Genomic DNA, 27,509 nt, shown 5'->3' with positions numbered 1-27,509 from the left:
ATAAGTGGGGTTTTGTGGTTTGTTTTGTTTTTAATTACTGTGTAAGTTTAACCAGAAATCACACAATAATAAAAATACAAAAAATAGATTTTTGTAATAAATAAATTGTGATACTTTTCATTTATACATTCTGGAATTATTCCAAATAAAAATATTTGTGGTTTCTTTTCAAATTTTATGTTTAATTTTTTCTGAATGTTTTGGTGTATTTCCTTCCAATATGTTTGAAGTTTATTTACATGACCACAGCATATCGTTTTTTTAACTTTAAAAAGGTAGTTAGAAACTTTGTAGCTTTGCAGGTGCCTTCTATAATTCCTTTTACAGATCCTCCCTTGGTTTACTCTTCTTTTATTTTGTCCATTAGTGTATAAACTGCTCAGACAGGAAAAAAAAAATCTTGGTTTCTACAGGAAGTCTGTATTTGTTCCAGAGATTATCCTCTAATCTGATTTGTTTTTAGTTACAAACATATTTAGCAAATGGTGGCTAAATATATATTTTAACTAAATTACTTGTGAGCTCTGTAAAAGAAACGTGTGCTTCATACTGTATTGGATTGTATTTTGACCAAAGTTGTCTGCGTTCTTCCACCACCCCTCCTCCCCAAATTGCACAGGCAAATGGAGACATTTGGTAAACAGCACTACCAGAATAAATTATCAGAAATGAGATCATGGGGAGGGGAGGAATTTGAAAATGACAGTGGACAGAAGTGGAAGGAATTACAAAAAAGCGATACAGAAATGAAGATAGAAAACAGAAGTGCCTTGAAAAAAATGGAGTAAGAGCAGATGTCTTCTCCAAATTTAGCAATTAGTAACATTATATTTCTTAACTTTCTCTCTCATCAGTCTAACGTTATGCCCACCCAACTATTTCAAAAATGTGGTTCCCAGCTGCCCATCAGAATAGACTCTCATTTGGCCTGGCATTCTTGAAATTCCATTGAGGCTAACTATGGTACTACTATAAGTAAGTACTGAAAGAAAAGTGCTTCAAATTGCTGAGCAAAGTTTCACAGCAAAAATGACATGTTTATTTTATCAATAGGCTTGTAAGTAGGAACGATTTTCAATGTTGATTTATAAAATAAAGGGATGGGGAAGATGGTTCTTCCCTCCAGCTATGTCCCCTTTCCTAGACAGATTTAAATAACTAAAAAAAGACTTTTAAAAGTACAATGAGCTTTGAACACTAATTTCTGTACTGTAGACCTCCAGATGTGTTGGAATACAATCTTGTCATCCCCAGTCATTATGGCCATGCTGACTAGGAGTTGATGGGAATATAGCCCAAATATCTAAATCGATTTGCACCATGAAAAAGGCACAGATCTAGATCATTATCTAGATACATACTTACACATGCACACATATTTGCTCTTTCCCTGGAATTCAATTATCCTTGGCATAATTTGTTATAAGGGATAATGAAAGGGAGAAAAATAGCCAATTTCTGGAGGTTCTGTTGCCAGAGATTAATATGATTGAATGCTCTAGATAGGTTACAAATGAAACACCTTTGACAATCTATTGCACTTACATTGCATTACATACACAATCTTTTCTTTCCCTGCCTATTTGACTGTGGTTGCTGGGAAGTTTTTCTAAATTTGGAACAGAATTGGTTCTTATTCTCCTGATTCCATCCATTGTCTTTAGGAATGTGATGAACTTCAGATAATGACCATTGGTACATGTGAGAAAGTGGTCTTGCAAATACCTGTGGGATAGCAATTTTCTTGAAAAAGCATGCCTACTCTAAAGAGCATTATATCTACTATATAGATAAAATGCTGACTTGGATTAATCCCAAACAAAATGTGAAAAACCATACAAGGGAAACAGGTGCTTGGTCTGCATAGCCCCTGATTCTGCTTTGCCCTTGCAGGCCATGGTAAAATGACTGCAGGAACATATAGTGCTTGTTTCCAGCTGCTGCTGGGTAGCTGACTACAACTGTTACCAGCGTGAGAGAGCAAGCTGATCCGCAGTAGTTCATGCTCTCGTTGTCCTGTCTCAGGCCACGCACTCACAAACACACAGAGAGGTTTGTAAACTTTACTGAAAAGTTTGTGAAGCAGTTAAGCAAGCAGCAAAGGAAAGGTGCATGTGAACACGCGTGCACTCACACATGAGAAATCAAGTCCCCCAAAGTCCAGCAAGCTTGCCTTGAGAGAGTTCCAAATCCAAAACAATGGGTACAAGTGCAGTCAGGCAAGGTCCAAATGTCGTAGAAGGGTTGTCACCAGGTCCAGAGTCACAAATAGGAGAATCTAAGTCAGGAGTCTAGGCACACAGATTGTAGGTGAACATACAGTTGTCACCAACAGAGAAGCTTGAGCTCGCTGCTCTTCTTAAATAGAATCAGCCCCAGGGTTGCTCATTTGGAAGGGTGAGGCTTCTTTCTTGCGAGGAGCCTTGCAGAGTGCCTTTGCTCTGCTCTGCTCTGCTTTGCACTGGGAGGGGGTGGCAGCTCAGGCCCCTCATCTTCCGAGATCAGCATCAGCTGTGTCTCCTGGTTACCGGGTGGCACAGCCTCCTCTGCCTGCAACTCATCAGGCAGTGGTTCATCTGACAACTTGGGAACTGGCTGCTTATTGTTGGTTTCCTCGTCAGAGTCTGAGCTGGCCATGACACTCATAATCTCTTGGTTATTGTAATGTAATGTACTACAGCTAGGCCTCGTTTAGCGATTTCTCATTTAGTGACTGTTCGCAGTTACGACAGTGATGAAAAAGTAACTTTGTGGCCAGTCCTTGGATTTACAACCTTCACAGGTCTGTAAAGCCAAGGAAAACTGAAGTAAGATCATAAACACAGTCACGGTTCCACTTAGCAACTGCTTCACTTAATGACCAGGTTGCCAGTCCCAATTGTGGTCACTAAATGAGGACTACCTGTTTCTGTGGGACTGCCTTGAAGATTCTTTATAATCCCAAGACTGTTGACTAGTTTGGTACTGTGGAACCATATAGCAAACTTCACTGGCTGTTATTTGTCACCATTTGGAGATCTTAGTTCTGATAAATGAAGCCTTTCATTGCTCAGGATTTTGTTATCTATCTCCCTGTATCTGCCTGTAAGTTATGATCTTCTGAGGAAGTATTTTTGATAGCACTATCAACAGCATCATCATCATAATTGAGAACTCATAACAATACTGTTTTCGTAGTGTAATCCTGACCTTCTCTTTTTGCTTTTAGAGTTGGCCCCAACCCTTTTGCAAGGCCCTGAAGACCTGGCTGTGTTTCTGTGCTTGGGGAGTGTCTGTTGCAGCCTGTAAATTACTTTTGCTGAAGTATTTGTATTGTATCTGTATTAATGGGATGGTTTTTGGAGGGGGGGGGGTAGTTGTTTTTAATTTTGGCTGCCAGTTGTCTATTTTTTTTATATTTTTGGTTGGTTTTTGCTGGTTTTTTAAAATAGTTGTTAGCCACTCAGAGTTGTTTGAGATACATGGCCATATAAATGGAATGAATGAATGAATGAATGAATGAATGAATGAATGAATGAATGAGGAAGGAAGGAAGGAAGGAAGGAAGGAAGGAAGGAAGGAAGGAAGGAAGGAAGGAAGGAAGGAAGGATGCTTAGAATATTCTCCCTTGCAAGTTTATACTGGCGTTGACACTGTTTTGTTTTTGGCGTAATGTATATAAAACACAATAATCATTGGATTTTACATGTTATTGTAAAATTTGGGATTAAGCGTGGGGATAATATAATGGAGGATAGGATATAAGAAATTTTATTAATCAGTATTTTTTGTTTTTATTTGATGAAAAAGTGAAGTTGTCGTTGTACATTGAACTAAATAAAATAAACATCATATTATTTGGCTTCTCCCATGATACATAAACTCATTAACTCTAGGCTATTCTATACCAAATATATCACACTTGCATTAAGCTTCTAGGACTGTTTTTGGTGGGAGACACATTGTCAGACTCATAGTGTTATGGATGTTTGTAACTTAAGTATCCAACCTAAGAGCGATGGTGGTAAGATGAGCACACATTGTCTGTACCTTCTTTGTTCTTCTCATTGCAGGTCTATTATTTATGACCATAAATAAAACTAAGTTAAAAAATGTCATTGTCTTCCATGCATAGATGGAAATCCATGAAATTTAGAACAAGTTTGGCATAGTCAACCTTGTTCTTCTTCCTCCTGTCTAAAGACTTAACACCAAAAGAGAATTTTGTGATATGTTACCTACATGTTGTATCCAAGCTGGCCTCAGTTGCAGAGAACAGGCTCAAAAATAATATTTGATCTGCTTCTCTATTCACATTCTTGAATACAAAGCAAATCTCCATTCTCTTCCAAAAAAGTTTAAGCACTGATGATAGGTGGCTTTTCTAACATACACTTCTACTACCTTCCCCCATCTCTTAATTAGCTAGAAGCTTTGTCCATTCTACATTTGCTTAGAGGAATAGGAGGAACTGATAAATAAAGCTTTTCCAGCTTTGAATATATCTTGGAATGCAAAGCAAAACCCTAGTTTATTTTATGTATATTAATTTACATCCCAGTTTTCTGCTCAGAGGTACTTAATACATCAAAGCACAGAGTTAAGCAAAGTTTACTGCTATTTACAAGCATATTTGGATCCTTTTTGAAGTGGTTACAACACATGAGTGATGTGAAGTTGAAGTAAGACACCTAGTCATAATTCTTGCAGTAGATAACATGATTTCCTGGAACTTGTGCCAGTTCATGGTGGCTTCCAACTTGCTCTCCCTATATGCGAAACTGAAATTAGCAACAATAAGGCAAGCCAGCCTTGGCAAACTATTCAGAACTTGAAATCCTGTAATTTTGAAGTTGCTTTTGAATATCAAAGACAACCAGTGATGTTTACTAACATGACTTCTCCTGGTATTTGCAAGATTAATGTTACCATGGTAAGAGAGCTTTCTGCATGGAAAAAAAAAAAGAGCAGTTAATTAATTTTCTCTATTTTTACTTTTTTTCCCCTGCCCCAGTAGTAATTTTATGTAAGCCAATCTCCCCAACCTTGAGGCATCCAAATGTGTTGGGTTAAATCTCACAGTTTTTTTGGGGGGGGGTGTTAAGAGATATAGTCCACTGGAAGCTGGGAGGATGAATTCAGACACCTAATTTGATTCTAGGTAACTGTGCCAATTAATAGTCTCCTGGCAAGAAAATACTAGCTTTGTGATTAGCAAGAGTTCAGTTAATATGACAGTTGTTTTTAAGGGCTAAAACCAGACTTGGGACTGGGGTGAAAACCAAGGGGTACAAGTCTGTTGGGTCAGTTTTATAATTGTCAGTTGTGACCAGAGGACAAATCAGCATTAATAAGTATGTTCTTTTAATAAGCTTTGTTTTTTTACACATCAAAAACAAATGCTTGGTTTTGATGCTGTGGTGTACAGTCATAACACTATTCTAGGCATCAGACCTCTGTTCCTTTAATTATCTCATTCTGACCTTTGTGAGCAGCCACATTCAATACTCCACTCAAACTTAGTTTTGCCTTTTGAAGATCTGCATTTCTGAAATGTGAGTCGGTATTGACAAAGGACATTTTCTAAGAAATGCCAAAAGATGGATTTTAGTGATTGCAACTTGATTTGCACTTGTAATCTGCTGATACAGCCTTTTAAACACTCAGTTACTGTATTGTAGGAATATAGTATCAGTATCTGTTCCTCAGTGCCCTTATCCTTATCTACTGCAGGGACTAAAAAAAAATAAATAAATCTCAAATTGCCTAAAGAATTGTATAAATATTCTACTTTGCCATCTTCCTCAGTGTCACTGTAACCAGTGGGGCTGGAAGGAGATGTTCCTAACTGAGGCCAATGGTCCCAACTGCTGTTAGGGAAAGGACAGTACTATAGGGCATTTTCACAAGGGAAATCTGTAATGTGGGCTTCCTTTGAGCAGTCTGTGGGAATATAAAACTAGTCCCCGCGTTCTCTTGTTTTCCTTCTAAGCCATGCATTTGGACTGTAAGCATGAGGAGCAAGTGATGTCTGATTTTTATTATTATGTGAGCTGTTCTGGGAGTCTCTCAGGATGAAGGTGGGGGTTATGGGCTTCAAATAAATATGTAATTTGAGAAGGAGGCTAAGATCAGGTTCAGGTCCATTTATGGATGAAAACTTTGTAGGTTTAAAATAATTCATTACAGTGTTTTAATAAATTAAGCCAAATGGGTAAGTGTTAACTCTATTCTCACTTTAAATAAATGTATTTAGATACATGGACATTGTAGAAGGAGAGTTGTGTTAGTCTGTGGTGGCAAAAAAATTAGGAGGAATCTGGTAGCACCTTTTCTAACACATTTTATTAAGAGGCAGAAGCTTTCATGAGCTGCAACATCTGATGAAATGAGCTTACCTCACAAAAGCATATGTCTTTCAATAAAATGCATTTGTTGGAAAGAGTGCTCCTTGTCCTTCTAGTGTTTTGGATACATGAAGAAGAGCAGAATTACCTTGTCTTTAAATCCTAGGAAAAGCTTAAATATGGGTCAAAAATAGGTGTGCAGAAATTATCCATTCTGTTTTCATTGTGAATTTGGAGCATTGTAAAGAACCTGATCTGCTGCAAAGGTCTGACGTTGAATCCAGATCAGGAATGAGGTTTAGAAAAGTGAAATTCCACCCTGCCATTGTCGAGACTGGGAAAAGCTCAAATAGTTTCAACTGTTTGCATTGAAATACAAGGGGAATGATGCACACCCATTTTCTTCAGTGGCAGAACAGGCAATGTACAGGCTATGTTTCTTTAAAAACTTCTTTTTGGTGCCCATATTGTTTCGATACGGAGATAGAATGCAGTAGATTTTCTGCCAAAGTACACAGTGGTATCAGTGGCAAGTTATAGATTTTGTGCAAATGGAAGAAGTGGTTGTAACAACAATAATGATTGGAAGTTGGATCAGAAGCATAAAGATTAATGTACTGTTATTTCCCACAACTGAATCTATCATGGACAGTTAGCTAGGTTACTGCTGTTCGAGATACCATCCCCCAACAGGGAACCTGAGCCAACTAAAAAAAGCATTTTTCTTTCAGTGTTTCTCAACTCTTTCCGAACACTGTGACCAAAGTCACCAATAATGGTCAGACCAGAAAAGCCACTCTGATCTGAGAGCAGTCCGATCAGTATTTGAATCAAGTAGTTCCCCATCCTGCCCTCTTCACCAAGGTATTTTATATAAACAATTTCCCCTGCTTTTTTTGGTGACATACCTGCAGTACTGTTAATATTGGAGATGCAATATGATGGAGTTCCCTCCAAACAGACCAAGAATGGAATTTTGTGGAAGCCTGGATTTCAAACCTATTTGCTTCACGTTTAGTTGTGTTAAAATCTATTCCAAATTAACCTGGTCTACCTTGGACTTGGGCTTCAGGGAGATGCACCTCTAATAAACTCAGACTTTTTGTAGGTAAGATACTAATTCAATTGGACAGGAATTCTTCTGAATTGAAATTAGGCTTTCAGCATGTTTGGGGCTAGAACTGCATTCCTTCTAAAGTTCTGGCATGCAGTTCAGTAGAATTTATGAATCCAAGATGTTCCGATAGCCCATAAGCCCAGTTGCTTCCTCTTCTAGAGAAACACAAATCTAATAGTCTAATTATACATTCTGCCTTTGAGAAGTATTCAGAAGCTTTAGTGGGTTCAACATATGATAGTCATTCCAATCATATCACCCCACTTCTTTTCCAGGTGCATTGGTGTGATTATGCTGCAGGATTGAATGATAGCCAGATCTTTAATATTGGCATGTAGCAGACAATGAGGTGTGCTGCAAGGAAGATGTAGTATGATTAGTGTAAGGAATAATTACAGTGTAGAGATATTGTGATTTAAACATGATAATAGTCCTACTTTGTTAAATTAGAGGTATAGTTGACATATCTCCTTACTTCTACATTCTCTTCTGAGTTGGCAAAACTGTCCAGTCCATCTGGAAACATTTTCATTTGGGTACCAAAAAAGCTGATACTGAAAACACACTTTAAAGAAAGAGAACATACCCAACTTTATCCCCAAACAAAATAAATAAATAAACATTAACTGTTATTTCTGACCTGCTGCAAAGATTTCCTACGAATTGATTTATGTAAATCTGTTTTGGTCACATGCAAGAATAAATGTTTCCAAAGATGCATTCTGACACTTTCAGTTTGCAAGAATTACCTAACTGACTCTTTTGGAAAGGAAAAAAAAACAAGTTTCTTTCTCAAAATGATTAAAGAAAGGAACAACTGTTGTAAAGCAGTGGTCACGGCTGATTCTCAACAGTGCTAGTGGGAAGATTATATTCTCTCCTTTTGTGCTTAGATTGTATGTGCCATTGACCACCTAAAATTGCTAAGTGTACAAAAATGAACCTTAAATGGTCTGTACTTAAACCTAAGGCTCTGCAGTACTCAGATTTGAAGGAAAAGAGGTTCTTTGATATGCGTAGAGGCAGTCATGTAGCATGTGTCAACACCTCCTTAAAGCAGCTGTATATTTTTCCGGGACTGTGTGAGTGCCCCTGCAGCTGCTCCCCAATCCCAGAAGAGACATGTTTGATTTCAGGAGTTGCCAACAGATACTATAATCACACTCCAAAGCATCTTTTCTCCTTTGAATCGAAAGCATGGCATAAGCCTACTTTCAACCTAAAAACAAGGCACAGGTCAAGAAGTTATGTAAAACTTATCTAATAGAAGACATTAAGTATAAACCTAATTAGAGGCCACTGGCCATTCTAGTGGAAGGAAGCTGCACAGAAAAGGATATATGGTGGGAATAGATAACGGTCCCTTTTTTGAAAGTGTCAGCTGACTATACTAGCTATGGAAGGATGTTTGTGGGAGAAACACATGCAAATACATGCAGAAACAAATAGCATAGCAAATTCATGAAAACATTTGAAATAAATCATTTTATAATGAGGAGACCAATAAATGAATGAAGCAAGACAAAAAATCCACCCTATACCTAATAGTTTTTATACTACAGGCTAGAAGGAGAAAAGTCAACAAGAGTAATTTTGCAACATTTACAGAAACAAGCAAGCAAACTAAAATTTAGCAGGATCAGGTGCACCACAGCAGGGGGATAAAAACATCAGAATCATAAGATTTTGAGAGTTGAGGAAAACAGACAGTAACATTATCAAGAACAATATCGAAGTATTCTGTTCTCTTGTGGACTCGCTTTGGAGAGAAAATATAGAATAATGTCCTTAGACCTTATCAAAGTGCATAGCTTTTTGGAACATGGCTTGGTGGGTGGGAAGCTATTTGGCAACTTGCCAGGTTAGGAAAGTCCCTGAGTAATAACTCAAATTCTGAGTTAATTCTCTGATTAATTCAACATCTGTTCTGCTGGGTTTAGTCAAACCATTTTGTTTTAATGACTCATTAGGACTTACTCACTATTTATGGAGTCATAAGCTGGGACTGTTCTGTTAAGGGTCAATATTTTCTTTACCAAAGCTGCTGTAAAAATGACTTTCATTCATTCTTTGCCACTTTCACTAGGAATGCTAGGTAATCTGTTGTTGCCTCACTCTTTCATGATCTGTTTTTTACTTCCATATACTGTAGCTGGCAAGTAGTGTTCTGTGCTGGAGATGGGAAGTATTTAATTTTCCCAAGTATTTCAAGAAGTATCTGATCATATTTCAACAGCAGTTGTATCCATGGGTCTCTGTGTGTGGCTGTTGAGTAACATACACCTCTTAAATATGATTTAAAACTTGCTTTTGTTTGGTTTTGCTTGAAAATCCCCTGAGCGTGCTTCAGAGGGAAGTCCAGAGCACTTTCACACCTGCAGCCAAAAATAAAAACAAGTGTTGTCCTGTACCAATGCATGTCTTGTATGTAGGGACAGCAGGAAGGGGGTCCCCTCTAGAATTTGGAAGCTACTGCTGCTGCTGCTGCACAACAGAAATGCAGTCAGCGTCCTGCAGCTTGCTTTTTAACACCTAAATGAAGTATTTGAGGCAGGAATAAAGGTTGTCTTCTGAAGCCTCTCTCTTGGAATACCTTGCTGTAGGTTCTTTGAAAAACGTGGAATAGAAAATTGTGTGTAGCTATCATATTGGTCTTTATTTGACATAATTGACAAGTATCTCTAGTTTTTCAACACTTTGAATTGAAATATCCAGGGAAAAGAATCTAAGCATATTGAATCTGGGGTTAATTCTATCTTCAAAGCTTTGTGTGGAAATGTTTGTATTTTATGGAATATTAGTAAGTAATAAAGTATAAACAGCTTAATTGCATACAGTTCTTTCAACTGCCAAAAAAGAACAAAAAACTAAGAAACTCGTATTACTAAATCTAGCAGGAACACATGGTCTGAGGCTCCAGTGACTCACAAAAACCCCCAGAAGTTATGAGTGTAGTCCCAGAGACCAAATTGTGATTTTTAATGAGAGAGAGCAGGAAAGTTAATAATGCATTTTAAAGAAGCATAGCCATATTTAATTAAGCTTTATTATATTTAAATGTAAATTAAAGCTAATACATTTTCTGTCCTGGTCTTGTTTACTTTTAGAAGTGCATCATGCAGAGCCCTAGTCTGGCTGGTCTGGTCATAAGGTGATGCACTCCTGAGGTATAGCATGTCTAAACATTTCTGCCTAGATGCTTTTTAGGTATAGTCAATCATGTAAAAAGAAAAGTAATATCTAAATATTTTAGATTTGACTGCTATACTATTCATTCCAATCGGGTGATATTGTATTAATTCATTCTGGTACTTAAAATAGAAACACTTTCACCCCACATCACTGGCTGCAGATTTAAACTGCAGTTTGTTAAAAGAGAGATTGGATTATAGTCTTTAAAGGATTCATAGCAGAACCCAGTTATTCTGTTTGCAACATATTATCTGTACAACTGTATTACCTTCCATAAAAAGCACTTCTGAGGCAGCTTGTGGCTCGGATAGAAAGTGCATGATGCCACCCACCCCCAGTCTCCCTGTGAAAAGGCAGCTGCCCCTGTTCCCCACAAGGCACTCTGCCCAGTCTGAACAGTTGGGAATCCCAGTCTCATGGCGGTCTCCAATGGCATTCAGTTAGGCACTGGGAAAGCTTCCTGTAGGCCTTCCCTGTTAGCCCTGATGAAGCACAGAAGTTCCTTGGGGCTGTTGGGGCAACTGCTTGTTAGATCCATGACTCTCCTGGCTGTTCAAAGCTTCCAGGGTAGGCTCCTGTAGTGGATCCAGGCAGTGGTAAATGCATCCTTGAGACTTCTCAATGGCTTTTGATACTTTTGTGCATGGTATTCTTTTGGATCAGCGCAGGGGGTTGGGAGTATGAGGGATAGCGTTGCAGTCATTTTCCTTTCTCCTCCAGGGTTGATTTCAGTCATGTTGGTGGACTGGTTGTTGGTTTCACAATAACTTTGGGGTTTACCATGCTTTTTTGTTCTTTCTCTCTGCAGTCATACTTCGTTACAGATTATGATCCAACAATTGAAGATTCTTACACAAAACAATGTGTAATAGATGAAAGAGCAGCAAGATTAGATAGTAAGTTTCTTATTTATTTTGTCCCACTATGGAATTTGTATTGGGTGCGAAATGTCTGTTTAAGGGCTGACTCCATTTTCATTATTTGATTTCACTTGTTTAATTGTTCCTCTCTTTAGTTGCTCTAAGCATGTAGAGCCTCTACATACATACATACATATTAGCTTCATTTTTCCTCTACAATGGTTTTCTGCATTCTTCACATGTAGAAATTGAATCTTTGTAACCTTATATCCTCTCATGGGTAGAATTATTGTAGAACAGTATTGCAGGAAGGTGAAAACCTCTCTACTTCTGGTCTAGAGGTGTTCCATGTCTCTGCAAGGCAGTTCTGGACATGGTATACATGTATCTATATACTAAATACGTGTCACTTTGCTCTCCCACAAAGCCATGTTGGAATTCATTTTTAAAGATTAAATAAGGCATGCATGGTATGACAGGGAAATATCCTCTACTGTACCTCCAACATTCAATTGCTTGAAGTTTCCCCTTTGTTGACTTTTGGTACTGCAGTTAATCTAGAGATAAAGTTTAAAAGAATCATTGGCGTGCATAGCAGAAAGGCATGGGAGCAGGCAGGTGCCACCTTGTTCCTTGCATGTTTAATTTAAGAGAATATCACCTTAGCTTTTAAATAGAATTTAAACCACAGCTAATGCATGGAGGTTGTGAAGACAGTTTTTTAGGCTGGAAAATTAACTAGCCTATTTTTTTTTAGTTCTAGATACAGCAGGCCAAGAAGAATTTGGAGCCATGCGGGAGCAGTATATGAGAACAGGAGAAGGCTTTCTGCTTGTCTTCTCAGTCACAGATAGAGGAAGGTAATGAAAGTGTGTACCAGGGCTATCAGATCTACAGTACCTAGAATAAGTAACACTGAAGTTCTCAACACAGTAAATTAATCCTGCTGCAAAGCTCCAAAGAAATGTCTAGCTAATTCAACCCGAACAAGAGAATGGTGGATTTGGTTTTCTTGAGTGTAGCTCTACCATCCCACACAGAAGAGTTTCAGAAGTATTGTGAGATGAGAGAACTACTGGCTTGGATAGTTCCTAACAGGTTTTTTCCCCTTATTTCCCAGTTTTGAAGAAATTTATAAATTTCAAAGACAGATTCTTAGAGTAAAAGATCGTGATGAGTTCCCTATGATTCTAGTTGGAAACAAAGCGGACCTGGACCATCAGAGACAGGTAAGAATTTGGCAGGAATGAAATGCCAAAAAGAATGTGGCGTTTTCTGAATGCAGTTGTAGTAGAGTATATGCGCAGACAAATGGCAAGGGGTTCAATTCTTGGCATCTCCAGACAGAATTGGAAATGCTTCCATTTGAAATCAACACAGTTGATGGAGAGCTACTGCTAATAATGAGGGCAGCATGACCTGGAATAAGGAAACTCCTTGTATTGACTCCTTTTTAATATGCTTGAAAATTACAGATGGAAGATGGCCATGTTGATTCTACCATATTCAGAGTTTACGGAAGGCTGTATCTTCTTTATTAAAGCTGGAGAGATCTGTGGTTTACTCCTTTTCCACGTGACTAATCATTATTTTTCAGGAAGTTGCCCTCTTGATTGATTAATTATGTGCCATCAAGTTGGTGTTGACTCTTAGCCATCACATTCTGGCATAAAGTAGATCAGGCTGTCTTGCTCTGCAATTAAGAAATTTAATACTTAAATATTTAGATAGGAAGCCACTCTTCCTAATTTATGGAAGCATTTCTGCATTAAATCAACTTCTTCTCTGAGCAATTGCCATATGAATGTTATTCAGGACAATATCTAAGCAATGAGACAATTATCCATGACATCATTATTAAGGCATGAGTCTCTTTCCAATTATGTTTCCAGCATTTCTGATACCAAGAATTACTCATAGCATTAGAGAGTGCTCTGAGGATTGGTTTTTATTAATAGTAGTAATAATAATAACCTTTCCAGAAAATGGATTTATTAGAATGCAATTAAAAGAGTAGTTATTTTGAAACAAACAGCACGTAAAGAGGCAGTCATTTGGCAGTATAGATGAAAAGAGTAGAATCTTTCTGTCAGTAAAAGTAGCTGGCATTTATAGGAGATGCCTCTGTCTCCCTTTTGCCATCAACCCCCAGTGTGCCCTGTAGAACTGATGTCCCAGGTGTCATGACATTATCATGCAAATGGCACACATTACGTAGTGGATGATATGCAGTACGTAATTTGCACATGAGGCACATGACATCACTTGCTGTCAGTCCCACCCGTGAACAACATGTCCATTATTATGTCACAGTGGCTACTGATGTGGAATGCTGTGATGTATGACTGTAACACTTGGGTACCAAAATTTCTTATCTTGTAACAAATTGGATATTTGGCTTCATTGGTCTACAGCCTCTGTCTCTGCTTTGCTTAGTCTTTTGTTGGGCTCAAATTTTACTGATCAAAATATTTTAATGCACAGTTGATGGGATGCTCCAGTAGTGCATAAGAATTTGTGACAGAGCTTGAATTAGGTGCCTTAGTTATCCAGACACATCAGTATATTGCTGTTATGTACATCTTTTATCCCTGTTCTCAGGTAACACAGGAGGAAGGTCAGCAACTAGCACGGCAGTTGAAAGTAACCTATATGGAAGCTTCAGCAAAAATACGGCTCAACGTAGATCAAGCTTTTCATGAACTTGTCCGAGTTATAAGGTAAACCTTGAATTGTAAATGCATTAAAATGCATTTAACTTCATTTCTTTTTTAAAAAAACAGACTTTCTTCCTTTCTATCTCCATTTTATTATTCATGGAGTTTATTCTTTGATTGTTTTATATACAGGGAGGGGACCAAAGTCATATGTAAAATTGTCATGCTTTTGTAAAAAATGAGCCTATGTGTAAAGTATATATGAATTCTCTTTATAAATAGAGGGCATATTGTTATAAACCAAGTTTATAAATGTAGTCATCTCAACATCATTAGTTTCTGTATCTTAGGTAAATAATTTGCCAAGAGTTACACCATTAATAATCCTATATATTTTCTCTGTCCCTTAGCTGGTATAATCAGTCAGTTTCAGTAATGTAGCTTTAACAATGGATCAAAATGAACAATTTTTTTCAAATCAGTTTTCAGTTCACTTTTAATCAGTTTCCTAAAAGAGAGTGCTTACTTTTTCTAATAGCATGACATTCTTTGGAAAATTACTTTTGTTTGCAAATCCAATTTGATGGATAGAATTCCTTTCAGGATTTGGAACCTCCTTTCTTTTGCCCACTGTTGCTTTTTGTTACTAATGTTATCACTAAAAATTGCCTTTTGCTAAATGCTAAATACTTTGAATATACCAGGGGCTTTTTTTTATTAGCTTTATCACATTTTGTTGGCATTATTGAATTAATATTCCTGCCAAGATTTTTTTTTAATTAAAAGTCTTTTAGTACAACACCTCATTATAGAAAGTCCTAAAGTGAGTTATATAAACAATAATATCATTCTAATATAAAACAGAATAAAAAGAAAATCATAAACAATCCATTCAAATATAATTATTAGGGGGAGTTAATGTCTAAAAAAATAAAAATATGTGTTTATACAATATCTAAAATCCATCAGTAGTGGGATATGCAGAGTGGAGGTGATTCTAAAACATTGGTGTCACCAATGTTTTGGTCCCAAATTATTAAGATTTTGTTTGTATGCTAATGTGGGCATCTTAGCCTGGTCAACTACAGACATCCTGATGAAAGTCATTCATTAGGGTGACTAAAGATTTTCCTGTCCCTTAACCAGGCAGAATGTAACTGGAATGATCTAGTATGGGGATGGTGGGAAAAGATTGCACTTAACATTTTGGGGGCTGTAAAGTAGATAAGGCCTGATCAGATATGTGGTTGGTGCTGGGTTTGTGGAGAGAAGCTTTGGAGGGGTTCTTTTTTATTGCAGTATGCCTATTTTAGGACTTATACTTTTTGTGGATTTAGCATTTGTGGTTAGATGGGGCTCTGAGGGCCACTAATAGAAGCTTTGGAGATTGCAACAGGTTGCCCACTCCCAATTCTAGATAATTGATGTCCTCGAACTACATTTGTAGCTGCTTCATCATCACTCTCTTGATCACTATCTAGAAATGAGGTATTTGCTATTGGGCAATAGATATTGCAGTCCTCTGGATCCTACAACCTTTTTCAGGAGCAGCTGTTTAGTCAAGTTGCACCCTCATAATCAGGTTTTATTATGTTTGTTTATTTGTTTTATGTTCAATCTTTCCATAAAAGGACCAGGTTGCATGGATTATCCTCTTGCTACTTTTTCCCAAATATTACCTTGTGATGGGACTAGGGTGGCTTTATGATTGAGTGGTGATATGAACCTGGGTCTTCCAGTCTGACTCAAAAATATTGGAAATCCAATGTCATGTTTTGACATTGTTTTGAATATACTCTGACCACAAAAGTTAAGCATGGAACATGTAAATTGAGCATGCCAACTAAATGTTGGCAGGAAACACCATGCTGTAATAGAGGAAGCTAGAATGAAATATTCCGGATATTGCTGACAAGAAGTGCCTTACAAAAATATGAAGTGAATTTCTAAATGGCCCATCTCAATTAAACCCATTGGAGTGAAAAAATTCACTTCCATCCATTTTATTTTTATGTGGGTGCAGAATGCCATAATAAACCTGAACTGAATGGATTCCTAAAATTAAAATTTACTCCCATGGGTGGTGGGGGGGAGGGACTGGCATTGGTCTATGTGATCCATTCAGAAAAATCTGGAGCCAATGGACAAGCTAAGTGAGCATATCTTATATCTGGAACTGCATGGGGTTGAAGCCTTAAGTCTTATCTGCATTTTCTTCTTCCATAGGAAATTTCAAGAACAAGAATGTCCTCCTTCCCCAGAACCAGCAAGGAAGGAGAAGGACAAGAAAGGGTGCCACTGTGTCATCTTCTAAAAATCCTTTAAAACAAGCTATCAACTGCCAGATTAATTCTCCTCACTTTTCTTTCTGTGTGTCTTGGTGTTTTGTCTCGCTTTATATGTGCATGTTGTATAAATGGTCACCAAAATAGCCTTAGTTGAAAAGAATCAGACTGATCCAGACCTGGAAGACACCTTAGTCATCTCACATCAGAGGTCAAATTACTAAGGCTTCTTTGAATACTCCCGAATTCTTTTTCCCTTGAGTCAAGAAACTTGCACTTTGTGGAGTTTTATTCACAATGGACAGAAAGTAGTTTTAGGAGTCTATTGAGGTCAAGCTTAAAATGGCTGTATGGGTATTTCCCCCCCGCTAGTGAGATCTTTGTTGATCATACTTGAGAGAAAGTCCTCTAATCAATATGTAGAGTATTTTTTTAAAGAGTAGATTTGGAGGTTTTACCCTTTAATTAGATTAGACAACAAAATTCAGCTTGCCTTACAGGAAGCCAATACACTGAATTTCATTGGCAAAGTTTTGTGTTACAGCTCTTGTTTATGCTGCAGTTTTTTCCAGTGCTCAACTGTCTACTGTATTTATTTTATGGCTCCAGCAATAGCTACAGGATTATTAGTATTACAGCTTTATGGCCAAATACCTGGGTTCATTATGGACTGGAGCATTTCAGTTTTAGAAGATATTACATCATGGTTTGGAATAAAATTGTGTCTTCCTTTTGTATTTCCAGGTAAGAGATTCCAGAAAAATTAACCTGTAGCTTTTGTTTTTCATGTAATATAAAAAGAGGATTTTGCTCTTTTCATTGTCAGATGATTAAATGTTTTTTGCTATATACTTTTATACATTATTTTCTTATCAAACTAGTTAACAAGTATTTTTATATGTTTGTAAGCAAATATGCTTTCATGGCATAAGTTGTGTATATGTAAAGATGAGTATTTAATTCTCACAGTATACTTTTAACTGATGGAATTACGTAATGCAAGATTTGTAGAACTGTGGTAGAATCTCTTTTCTGTTCCAGTTGTACCGAGTAATGGCAGGCAGATGTCTGCCCAATATACAGTATCCATTATGGTATCATGTTCTTCAAAACAACTTCCCTATCCTTCACAAATGATTGACCATTATATAACTATTAAACTGTACAAATGTTTAACTGAATGTTCAGTTCAGTTGTGGGCAATATCCATCTTTAAAGTATGCCAACCATGGTTAAGAATTTTGGGGTTATTTTGTGGCATTACATACTTAGTGGGATTGACAATTTGTCGTCTTTCTGAAATTGTAAAAGAGTGCCATCCTGTTTGGTTATTCAGTATACTCTTACATAATTTCAGCAGCTAGAACCGAAGGTGATAATTCACAGATCCACAATGGGGAGGTGAAAAAAAAGACCTGAAATGACCATTTTCAGGCTGAAGTTACTTAAAAGCAGGCCAATTAGAATGTTCCAAATTCACCCAATGTAAAACTGAGCAGAGCTGCTTCATAATCTCCATTATGTTGCGAGCGGATATGAAACAAACTACTGAAACAGAACTTGAACATAAAACATTTTAAAACTGCACATGCATCCACAGCACGGTTGCAGACAGAGGCCCTGGTTCTTCCCGATTCAGTTCCTGGCACTGTAGTTATATTTAAAAAAATAAATAAAGCCTCAACTCCCTCTGACATTAGGGACATACCCATATAATTTTGGCAACAATAAAAGAAATGATGTGCCACTACTACTTCCTGAGGTTTTTGTTTTTGTTTTTTTAACTTTCCAGACAAAAATGCAGCGTAATATTTTCTGGGGGTCTTTCCTAAGGGACTAACCAAATATGACCTCGCTTAGCTTTTTGAGATCAGCTAAGTGGGTACATGTAAGCTGCCATCTACAAAGCAGTGTTAACTGGAGCAAGCAGGATAAATAACTTAATGTAAACACACTTGCTGTTCTTGTAGAAGGAGAACAACATTAGTGTATGGTGGCCAAAAATCAGGAATCTCCTAGCACCTTTTCCAACTAACAAATGTTAATTGGAAAAGGTGCTACTGGATTCCTGATGTTTTGCTCTTCCTTGATGATTAACTTGATGATTGATATATACATAAAAGTGCACAGTTATATTGAAGTCCCATGCTTCAGTTTGTTTTTGGCATTCCTGTACTGATAACAGTCAGTACAGAGTTTTCCTCATGTTGCAAAATCAATTATCTCATTACCGTGATTGTAGAACTTTCTTAAGACAACATTGTGCAAACTTTATGGAATGCAGAAAAATCCTCTTCATGTGATGACTTAACAATCATGTCTTCTCCTGCCCTCTGCCCCATCTCAAAGCACCCAGCACCTGTCCACAACCAGATAAATCAGGCCCAATTGATGTGGCTTTCTTAGAGCATTGCTAGGTTGCAAAAATATAAAAATTTTATGAAACTACATGCGTTGATGATTCTCTGCTGTCTTTCAATATTCTTTGAGGAGAGGTTAGGACTCATATCATTCTTCACAGATGTTATCCACTGAAGTTTTTAAAAAAGCAAATTGGCATTTTAACTCCCAGGAGGGAAGATCAGAGTTTGGTAAATCCTTTCTGGTTATAGAGGTGATGATTTAATTTATGAGTACAAAACACATTGCCCTGTTTCCAGAGGAAGAAGAATAGATTCTTATAGCTGAGAAACTGCCATTTTATGAACACCAGTTAAATTTTATGCAGTCATGACTCTAGGTTTTTTGGATTTCAGCACAAGAAAAGAAAAGAAAAGAAAAAAAATCTCAGAATAATAAGCTTCATTGTGAGACCTAATTTTAGGTACTAAATGTGGTACATTCCTTGAGTTTTCCTGCTCTTCAGTTATTTAGATAACATGTTAATAAAAGCTGGAATGGGGGGGGGGAGATCAGTAGTTTCAGAACTACTAGTCTGAGCTGCAAGTGCTGTATGTATATGATATATACACTTGCACACTACTTAAATATCGATCCGCAATGCTTGCATAATTTTAACTAAACGAAGCCTCAAGTATACTAGAGAGACCGTCATCATATTGCTTAAATAACGAGACAAGCACAGCACACATTGATTCTGTTTTGTATTGCTGATTTTTTATGTGAAAAACAGTTAGTTATCTGATAACGTCCTTTCCCATTTTGAAAAGAAGTGTGTTTCAGCAGAATCTAACATTACTTTCAGAAATCTGCAAGCCATTAGATCAAGCGTTCAGTTACCTTTCAGGAACTCTGTATAAGTGGGATGGAGAGACAATTAGTCAGACAAATTGGGGGCTTAATCTGTTTGCCTCCTTCTCCGTAGCACTCCCTGCAGTTCTGCTGTTGCCTTCCGCTGATTGGGGCAGGCCCCACTGCAGTTCAGGGTGCTCATTGAGAAGAGACAGATGTCTCAGAATTCTGCTTCAGCTGGTCAGAAAGAACAGCTGGTATCCCAGTTGTGCTCTTCCCTCAGCAGCTGCAGGAACGGGCTCCATCTCCATTCGGTCACTTACATCCAGAGAGGGGGAAAATAAGAGCCAGCTGTTAATGCCAGGCAACTGCTGCAGCACAAAAGTAAATGGGGGTTGGCTGTCTCTCACTCGTAGCCTGAAACTGTCAGTTGCAAGCCACACCTCCGTTAGGTGGAAGTTAGGATGAAAAATATGTAAAGGGCAAATAGCTTGTTTCATTCTGCTTGCCCTCAGGGGAATTGTGGAGATAGAACACAGTCCGCATCTCCTGTATACCTATCGTACTTTTCAACTTTGGTACTGGACCAGAAGTCCTCTCTTCCAGTGGAGACGAGTTGCTGCCTATGGTTAGTGCAGACCAGAATTGCCAGATGCTTTTGACATAACCTTCCAAAATGTTCTGGAGCAGCAAGCAGATGGTCAAGTCAACCTTGCAAGGAGATTGTGGGAAATGATAACTGACTCACTGGTAAAAAAAAGTCAAGAAGTAGAATTTATTCAGGTACCCCAACACCTCCCTAATGATTGGGGCAGGGTGACACAAGCCATTAAGACTTAGGCTTTCTGTTACTGCCTCCAGCAATAATGATGTGTGTCAGTCTTCAGTATTCTGCTGGCTTCATTGTAATCTTTTCCACATGCAGTTTTCAGTTCAACAGAATGAACATAATGCAGTTCTTTTTTAAAATGTGACTTGGGGATTTTGGGATTTGTAGTCAGAGATTTTTGCCATCTCTGGAGGGTATCTGATAGGTGGAAGGGCGTTCCAGGTGCTAATAAGTCTGCTAGCGTGATGTTTTTTAAATGTTTTAAAGTTTTAAAAACCTATAGAAACAAGGCTAAAATATTAGCTGGTAAATTGCAAGGTAGAGAGCTGATCTACTGTTTTGGTGCATGGGATATTAGATTCATCCTGGAGACACTGAACGGGTACTCCCGTTTCCAGAAAATTGATTTCTGACTCAATTTGATTCTGTGCTATCAAAATTGCTGATAAAGACCTTGCATTGGGTTAGTGGCTGATTGGATCAGGCATGCTATATGGGAATATGGCCAGTGAAAAGAACAGAGTGCTTATTCAGAAGTTATATTCACTAATGGCCCTCCATATAGAGAGACACAAGACAGTACTGAGATTGTCACAGTGTGTGCCACTTTCAGGCAGCCAGAATGAGCATATATGTAGAAATCTATTTTCCAGATGGGCCCTGTATCATTAAAAATAAATCCAGGCACTGTTTTTGCATTTTGCAGCCAAAAAGTATGAAACTCCTTAATATGGAGGAAACAGATGCAAGAGGAGATAAAGAAAGAAAAAATATTAGCAAAATGTTAATGTTGCTTCCTAATCAATACACTTATGATTCCTACCTTTTATCTCTCTGTTTTTTTTCAGTTTCACCTCTTCTGTAAAGCCCTTGAAAATCTTAATCCATTTATCCAATGAGCTAAGGCAGTAGACATGAAATTGCATTGATGTGTGTTTTCCCTAGTCTTACCTCTGATGCGGTATAGATTGTAGCCTCATGGAGGCAGGAACTAATTTTTTTGCTATTGTTATTCTACAACATTCTATCTGTTGATGGTATGGTATAACAGTAATAAAGTTAAATTACTGCCTTCATGGATTTCGCAGAAATGCTGGTGCTCACCCATCCCTCCACACATACAAAAAAAATCTTAATATCTTCATTTTGTAACTCAACTCACATCCGTGTTCAGATCATCTGTTGGAAAATCCTCTTTTTAAAAAATGTGATGTTTTATGAATGTAGGAAAAATTACTATAATCTGAGGAATTAAATCCTTGAAGGCACTGGCTTTTTAGCAGGAAGAATATACTGGTGGGTTTTTTTTTAACTTTTTAAAAGTCTTTACTCTCAAAATGCCTACTGATTCAAAAATACACTCATAAAACTATTTCAAGCAAACCTTTGAGAATGATATATATTAAAAAAAATCCTAACCTCAGAAAATTCCCAGAACTTGGGTGATTGGAGTTAAGAACATAAGGACATAAGCAGTGCCCTGCTGAATCAGACCTCTGGCCCTTCTAGTCCAGCAGTCTGTTCTCAGTGGCCAACCAACGGCACAAGGAATCCCACTAGTCTCCCAGCAGATGGCCTTTGGAGGCAATCACACTGCCATCAAGGCTAAAACTGGAGAGCCAGTTTGGTGGAGTGGTTCAGGTGCTGGCCTAGAAACCAGGAGACTGAGTTCTAGGCCTCCCTTAGGTGTGAAAGCCAGCTGGGGGACTTGGGGCCAGTCTCTCTCTCTCAGCCCAACCCACCTCACAGGGTGGTGGTTGTGGGGAAAAGAGGAGCAGGAGGATTCGGTATGTCCTCCACCGTGAGCTGATCAAAATATATAAAAGGTAGGATTTAAAAAAAAACATTGGTGCAGGTTACCCAAGCAAGTAACCAGCACCAATCTCATGGTAGCAAATTCCAGAGTTTGTGCGTTGTGTAAAAAAAAACATCCTGATTCTTCCAGGATTCAATTTCATTGAGTGACCTCTGGTTTTAATTGTCCATGTTCGTTGGGAATTCTGAGACCTAGAGTCCCAATGGATCTGTAGATGACCAGGGTGGAGAAGGCAGGAGTTGACTACTAATGTAAATGATTATTAGGATTTCCAGCGTAGTTCCATTAACAAAGCTGATATTATACTATGAGAAGATGTCAGTCCAACAGCTCAGTCTTGCAAATTTAGAAATAATACCAATCCACATTGTTGTTTTTAAGGGTCACTTTGATTATACATACACATCAAGTGTTAACTACAAGGAAGCTGTGTTTAGTTATATTAATGGATCTTTACCACATGAAAAATGGTTGAAGAGAATCTGACATATATTACAGAATCTGACTTGTTCAGTTATGAAGTGACACTCATACTGAATGTGATTTTATAGATGAACTCGCCATGATACAATTTTTAAAAATTGGTTTTAAAAAAATGTTTGTTTCACAACTGTCATTTTAGTGCCAAATACCTGCCTCTGTATTTTCTTAAAATGAAGCACAGCCATGGCCTTCGAAAACAGTTTTCTCATTTCCTCTTTTTCTCAACATTGAGGTATCTCTTAGTGGACATTGTGAACTGGCAACTCTAATCTATGAACCTTCAGAGCTGTTCTTAATATGACAAGGAATTGTATACAAAAAGCATTTAGTTCTATTTACTAATGGTACTTTCTGATATTGAAAATTTATGAAAGGGTGTAATTTGTCCAAAAGGATTGTGGACCTGTGCCACTGGTCCCACCACCAAGATCATGTATTTCTTCAATGCCATCCCTGTTACCCAAACGTTAGACTTGAATATCTGCATGAGAAAACCTCTCAGGACACTCTGTTTAATATTGTTTACAGGATTCCAGAAAATATAGCCCATACTTTTAGTCCATAGGTATCAGGGTCGAGAGAGAATCATGGTCTGATGTGACATCAGCCATTTGTTCATGCTTGTGTAATAATTATACTGGAAGATCAGTACTAGCTGCCAGTTGCTTTCTGGGCACAATGGAAAATGTTGAGATTAATCTGTATCTCCCCAAATGGTTTTATGAAGACCAGTTTTCCAGGGGGAGCGTCTCTCCTGTGATGACTATTCAGATGGTAAAAGCAACTGGAGAGGACCTTCTGAAGATTCCTTCAATTCTCAGAGGTTGGTATATGTGGCATGAGAACCTAAGAGTGGTCTTCCTGGATCAGGCCAGGTCTCACCTTTGTCCATTTTATTTCTCACAGTGGCCAACCAAATGCCTGTGAGGTGCTTGCAGGCAGGAAGTGGAAATATGCCCCTCTCTTGTCATTCCTCTGAGACTTATATTTGGAGACACTGAATCTTCAATGCTAAATCTCTGAGACTAATAGTCTTTGATAGACTTCTCACCGTGAATGGATGCAGTCTCCCTTTAAATCAATCAAAGTTAATGGTCATAACCATGCCTTGTAGAAATGAATTCCACATACTGATTGTGCATTGTGTGAGGAGAAACATTAATGTTTCTATTCCCTTTAGTGGATCCTCCAAAATCAACACCAAGTCATCAGCAAATGCCCTTAAGAAGCAAGAGAAAGCACAAGCTATTTCGGATGAGATAAAATGAAAAGAAGAGGACTTTAGGAAGTTTCCAGAGAAGATAAATATTTCTCAACAAATTAACCTTCTACAACGACAATTATCTATGTTAACACTAAGAGAAATGGAAATAAAAATGAATTATGCAAAACAAGCAAAAAAATAGTTTGCAAATAAACCAGGGAAGTGGTTGGCTTACAAATTATGAAAAAAATAAAAAATGATATTGAAATTATAAGAGGGAGTCACTGTAATAACAGATAATGTGGCTATGCAAAAAGTATTTCATCAATATTATTCCAATTTATATAAAGGACAAGGAATTTCCCTGGGGAAAATACACGAATATTTAAGGAAACAAAATTTACCGAAGATTGCAGAGAAACAGAAACAGATTATGAATGGACCATGTTATAATGTTATATGAGGGAAATTTGCGAAGCTATAAAAAAGACTAAAACAGGAAAGGTGCCTGGACCAGATAGGTTACCAGCTTCTCATTAGAAATGCTTTGAGGATGAACTTTTACAACCTTTACAGAATAGGATGAATTCTATTTTACAGAGGAGAAGGATGACGAGAGTTGGAAGGAAGCTAATATAGCATTAATACCTAAGGAGGGACAAGATTTGACTAGCAAGAAACTATAGGCCGATATCATTATTAAATAAGTTGTTTACAACGATTTTGGCTGAGAGGCTGAAAATAATTCTGCAAGAATTTATTCATGAGGATCAATGTGGATTTTTATCTAAAAGACAGTTAAAGGATAACATAAGACGTGTTGGATATTTTGGAATACTTGGAGCAACATAATGAAAAACAAGCTGAACTGATTTTCTTAGACACAGAGAAGGCCTTTGACAGTTTGAACTGGGCCTTTCTGTTTAAAGGTATTAGAACAGTGTTGTCCAAACTTGGCCACTTTAAGATGAGTGGACTTCAACTCCCATGAATTCCCCATGGCTGGCTGGGGAATTCTGCAAGTTGAAGTCCACTCATCTTAAAGTGGCCAAGTTTGGACAACACTGTATTAGAAGTTTCCCTGGCAAAGGCATTTCAAAAAAGAGATGCTCCTCCAAGGTGGCCTCACCTGCAAAAGCAGTGGGGACCTAGGAGAAGGGGCTTTCAGACATTTTAATGATTACTTTCGGTAGCTGTGCTCTGATCCAGACTGGCAGATAGTGAAACTCTAAGAGCCAGTAAGCAGTCCCACTTGGTAGCCAAGGAGCACTTTCTGAGTTTATCTCCCCTCCTTCAGAATCACCAATGTGAGGTTCTCAGGAATGTGTAGACCATTTTATTCACAAACTTAATGTATATACATGGTCATCTATTCATCCTTCAAAGAATTTCAACTAAAGCAGGGGAAGATTTTCATGCAATAGGGATGAAAATAACGGGTTTAATCTTAACTGGAATATATGGTTGTGACGTTGTGGCTCTTTCCTTATACTGAAGTAGGACAAGTAGAAGGATCCATCTGTAGACAAAACCTTTATGTAGCTTAATAAAAAGGCTTTTAAAGAGAGACTGGCCTGGGGAGGGGGACTGACAGGAGAATGGAGAGTGTTTTAAACCTTATTTAAAGACGATTCATGAAGATGTGCCTAATATGTGGCAGTACCTAGCCAACTTTGAGTTATCTTGAAATGCTAAGCAGGGTTGGACCTGGCTAATACTTGGAAAAGAGGCCACCAGGCAATCTCAGGACTGTATTCTGGAATGTCAATAAAATATCCTTGAAGAAGGCAGTGGCCAATCACTTCCATATTGGTGCCAAGAAAACTGCCAGGAGGTACCCAGGAAGTCATCAGGAGTTACACTGGACTCAAAAGAGATTATCTTGTTTACATCAAGGCCTGCAATGAGTGTGACACTGAGGCCAAGATGCAGAAGAGACGTTACAAGTGTATCATTTCATTTCATTTCATTTCATTTCATTTCATTTCCTTTGTTCAGTTTAGGCCCTGCCCAGATCCAGACTCATCTGAGTGGCCCTTCCCTCTGCCACAGCCTGACTTGCTGCTTAGATACAGCAATGTTCTTTGCATTGTAGATTGTGCTGGGAACTCTGACTCAACCGTTGTCTTATAACTGTTGACAGTTGAATCAACCATTTGTCCAGCAGAGGGGGCCTTAAACATACAGCAGACAGAAACATTTTCACTTAATAATTGGAGCGCGAGAACAAACGTGGCTACAAGTTAAATTTCTATTTCTAGTTCTAGCCAGTGGGAATGGAAGAAGGGCAGTGCAAACTGGCAAGCAACTGTATGAAGTACGTTTTTAACACAGCTACATTAAAAGCAAAGCTTCTGTTGCTCAAATAAGACAAAGCACCAGAACAGTTTCCCTTTTAAAAAAAAATGCCATTTTTTTCATTCAGTGGGTGAGGTTGCTTAGACCCATTCTTCAAGAACTCTCTTTAGGAAGAACAATGACAACACCATTTCCACACTAGCAACATAGAATCAGAAACTCTGCTAAGCAAACACATTCAGTAGTTATGAAGCCATAGTTCTGTTCAAACTATTGCTCAAAACCTGTGCAGGACTAAAAGAAGAAGATGTGGCTGTGGACAAACAATCCATCCATTCCCACCATCTCAGCAGGCTGGTACAGGGATCTAGATTTTCTTCAGTGTAGGCTTTTGACCAAGAGACAGTGAATTCTCTTACATTGACATTTCTTTTTCATCAAGGAAGTTTGAGAGAAAAATATAAGGATCAAGGAGGATGCTGCAAGGAAAAAGGATGAAGAGATGGGGAAAGGAGTGGAGGGGTGGAAGGTGGTGGGTGACAAGGTGGGGTGGAAGTGTGCGGGAATTATCTGTGGCAACAGAGGGAAGGAGGGTGAGATGGTCAAGCAGTTCAAAGACAGATGGGAGGTTCCTGCTCTGATCTCAGATGGTAGTAGTAGAAGACAACCCCCAAGATTTGTCCTGGGTCTAGACCCTCTTCAGTTACTTCCACTAGGGCCCTGCAGAACATGAAGAGAAGCCAAGTGGCTGTGAATGTGGAGACAGCCAGGAGCAGCTTCTGAAACAGCCATGTGAGCCTTGCAAATGATGTGGTTACTTTAACAGTTCAAAAAGAGGTGTGTAAGCACTCCCACATGTGGCAAAGCACCTTTTTCCAGATGCTTTGTGCAGCCCCTGATTTCCGCAAGAACTTTGTGGTGCGTTGGCATGCCATGAAAATCTAGCAGCAACCATTGAGGGGAGTCAGGAAGTCTCATCAAAACCTTGTGGAGGAGGCCTTCCTGTGATGTATTTGCCACAGGTGGTGTATCTGACAGAGGAAGCAGGTTAAAAGATATGGAGATGTTCAGATGAGTTAGCACCCTGCAGTTCTTCTTGTGGTTGGAATGGCTCGTTTGCCTCCTCCTCCCTGCAGCATTAGGAGCTAGGTCCCTAGAAAAGAGAGATTAAGAGGCAAATATGTTAATAATGAATACAACGTACAGGTTTTTCCTTATTGAGGAAATGCTTAAGAAGTTGAAGATTTTTT

At 38.2% G+C, this 27,509-nt stretch overlaps 1 protein-coding gene across 3 annotated transcripts in view; it reads left to right on the top strand.

Annotated features, from left to right (window-relative positions):
- The window catches only part of RRAS2 (RAS related 2), a 39,606-nt gene extending 20,721 nt beyond the window's left edge, over positions 1–18,885 (top strand). For 2 of the 3 annotated variants that reach the window (XM_088145984.1, XM_007430918.4), the window contains exons 2-6: positions 11,444–11,531; positions 12,253–12,355; positions 12,616–12,724; positions 14,097–14,215; positions 16,379–18,885. In XM_088145984.1, coding sequence (XP_088002110.1) covers positions 11,444–11,531; positions 12,253–12,355; positions 12,616–12,724; positions 14,097–14,215; positions 16,379–16,466 — 507 coding nt within the window. In that variant the 3' untranslated portion in view covers positions 16,467–18,885. Of the gene's footprint in view, positions 1–10,585; positions 10,611–11,443; positions 11,532–12,252; positions 12,356–12,615; positions 12,725–14,096; positions 14,216–16,378 lie in introns of those variants that run through there. The other variant, XM_025168372.2, reaches the window with a different exon arrangement.
- Positions 18,886–27,509: the final 8,624 nt, after the last annotated feature.

The sequence above is a fragment of the Python bivittatus genome, unplaced genomic scaffold (genome assembly GCF_059951505.1).
Source record: "Python bivittatus isolate LINGU-HERP-01145 unplaced genomic scaffold, Pbiv_v1 ctg000480_np1212, whole genome shotgun sequence".
NCBI lineage: Eukaryota > Metazoa > Chordata > Lepidosauria > Squamata > Pythonidae > Python > Python bivittatus.
This window is presented reverse-complemented; position numbering and strand designations above follow the sequence as displayed.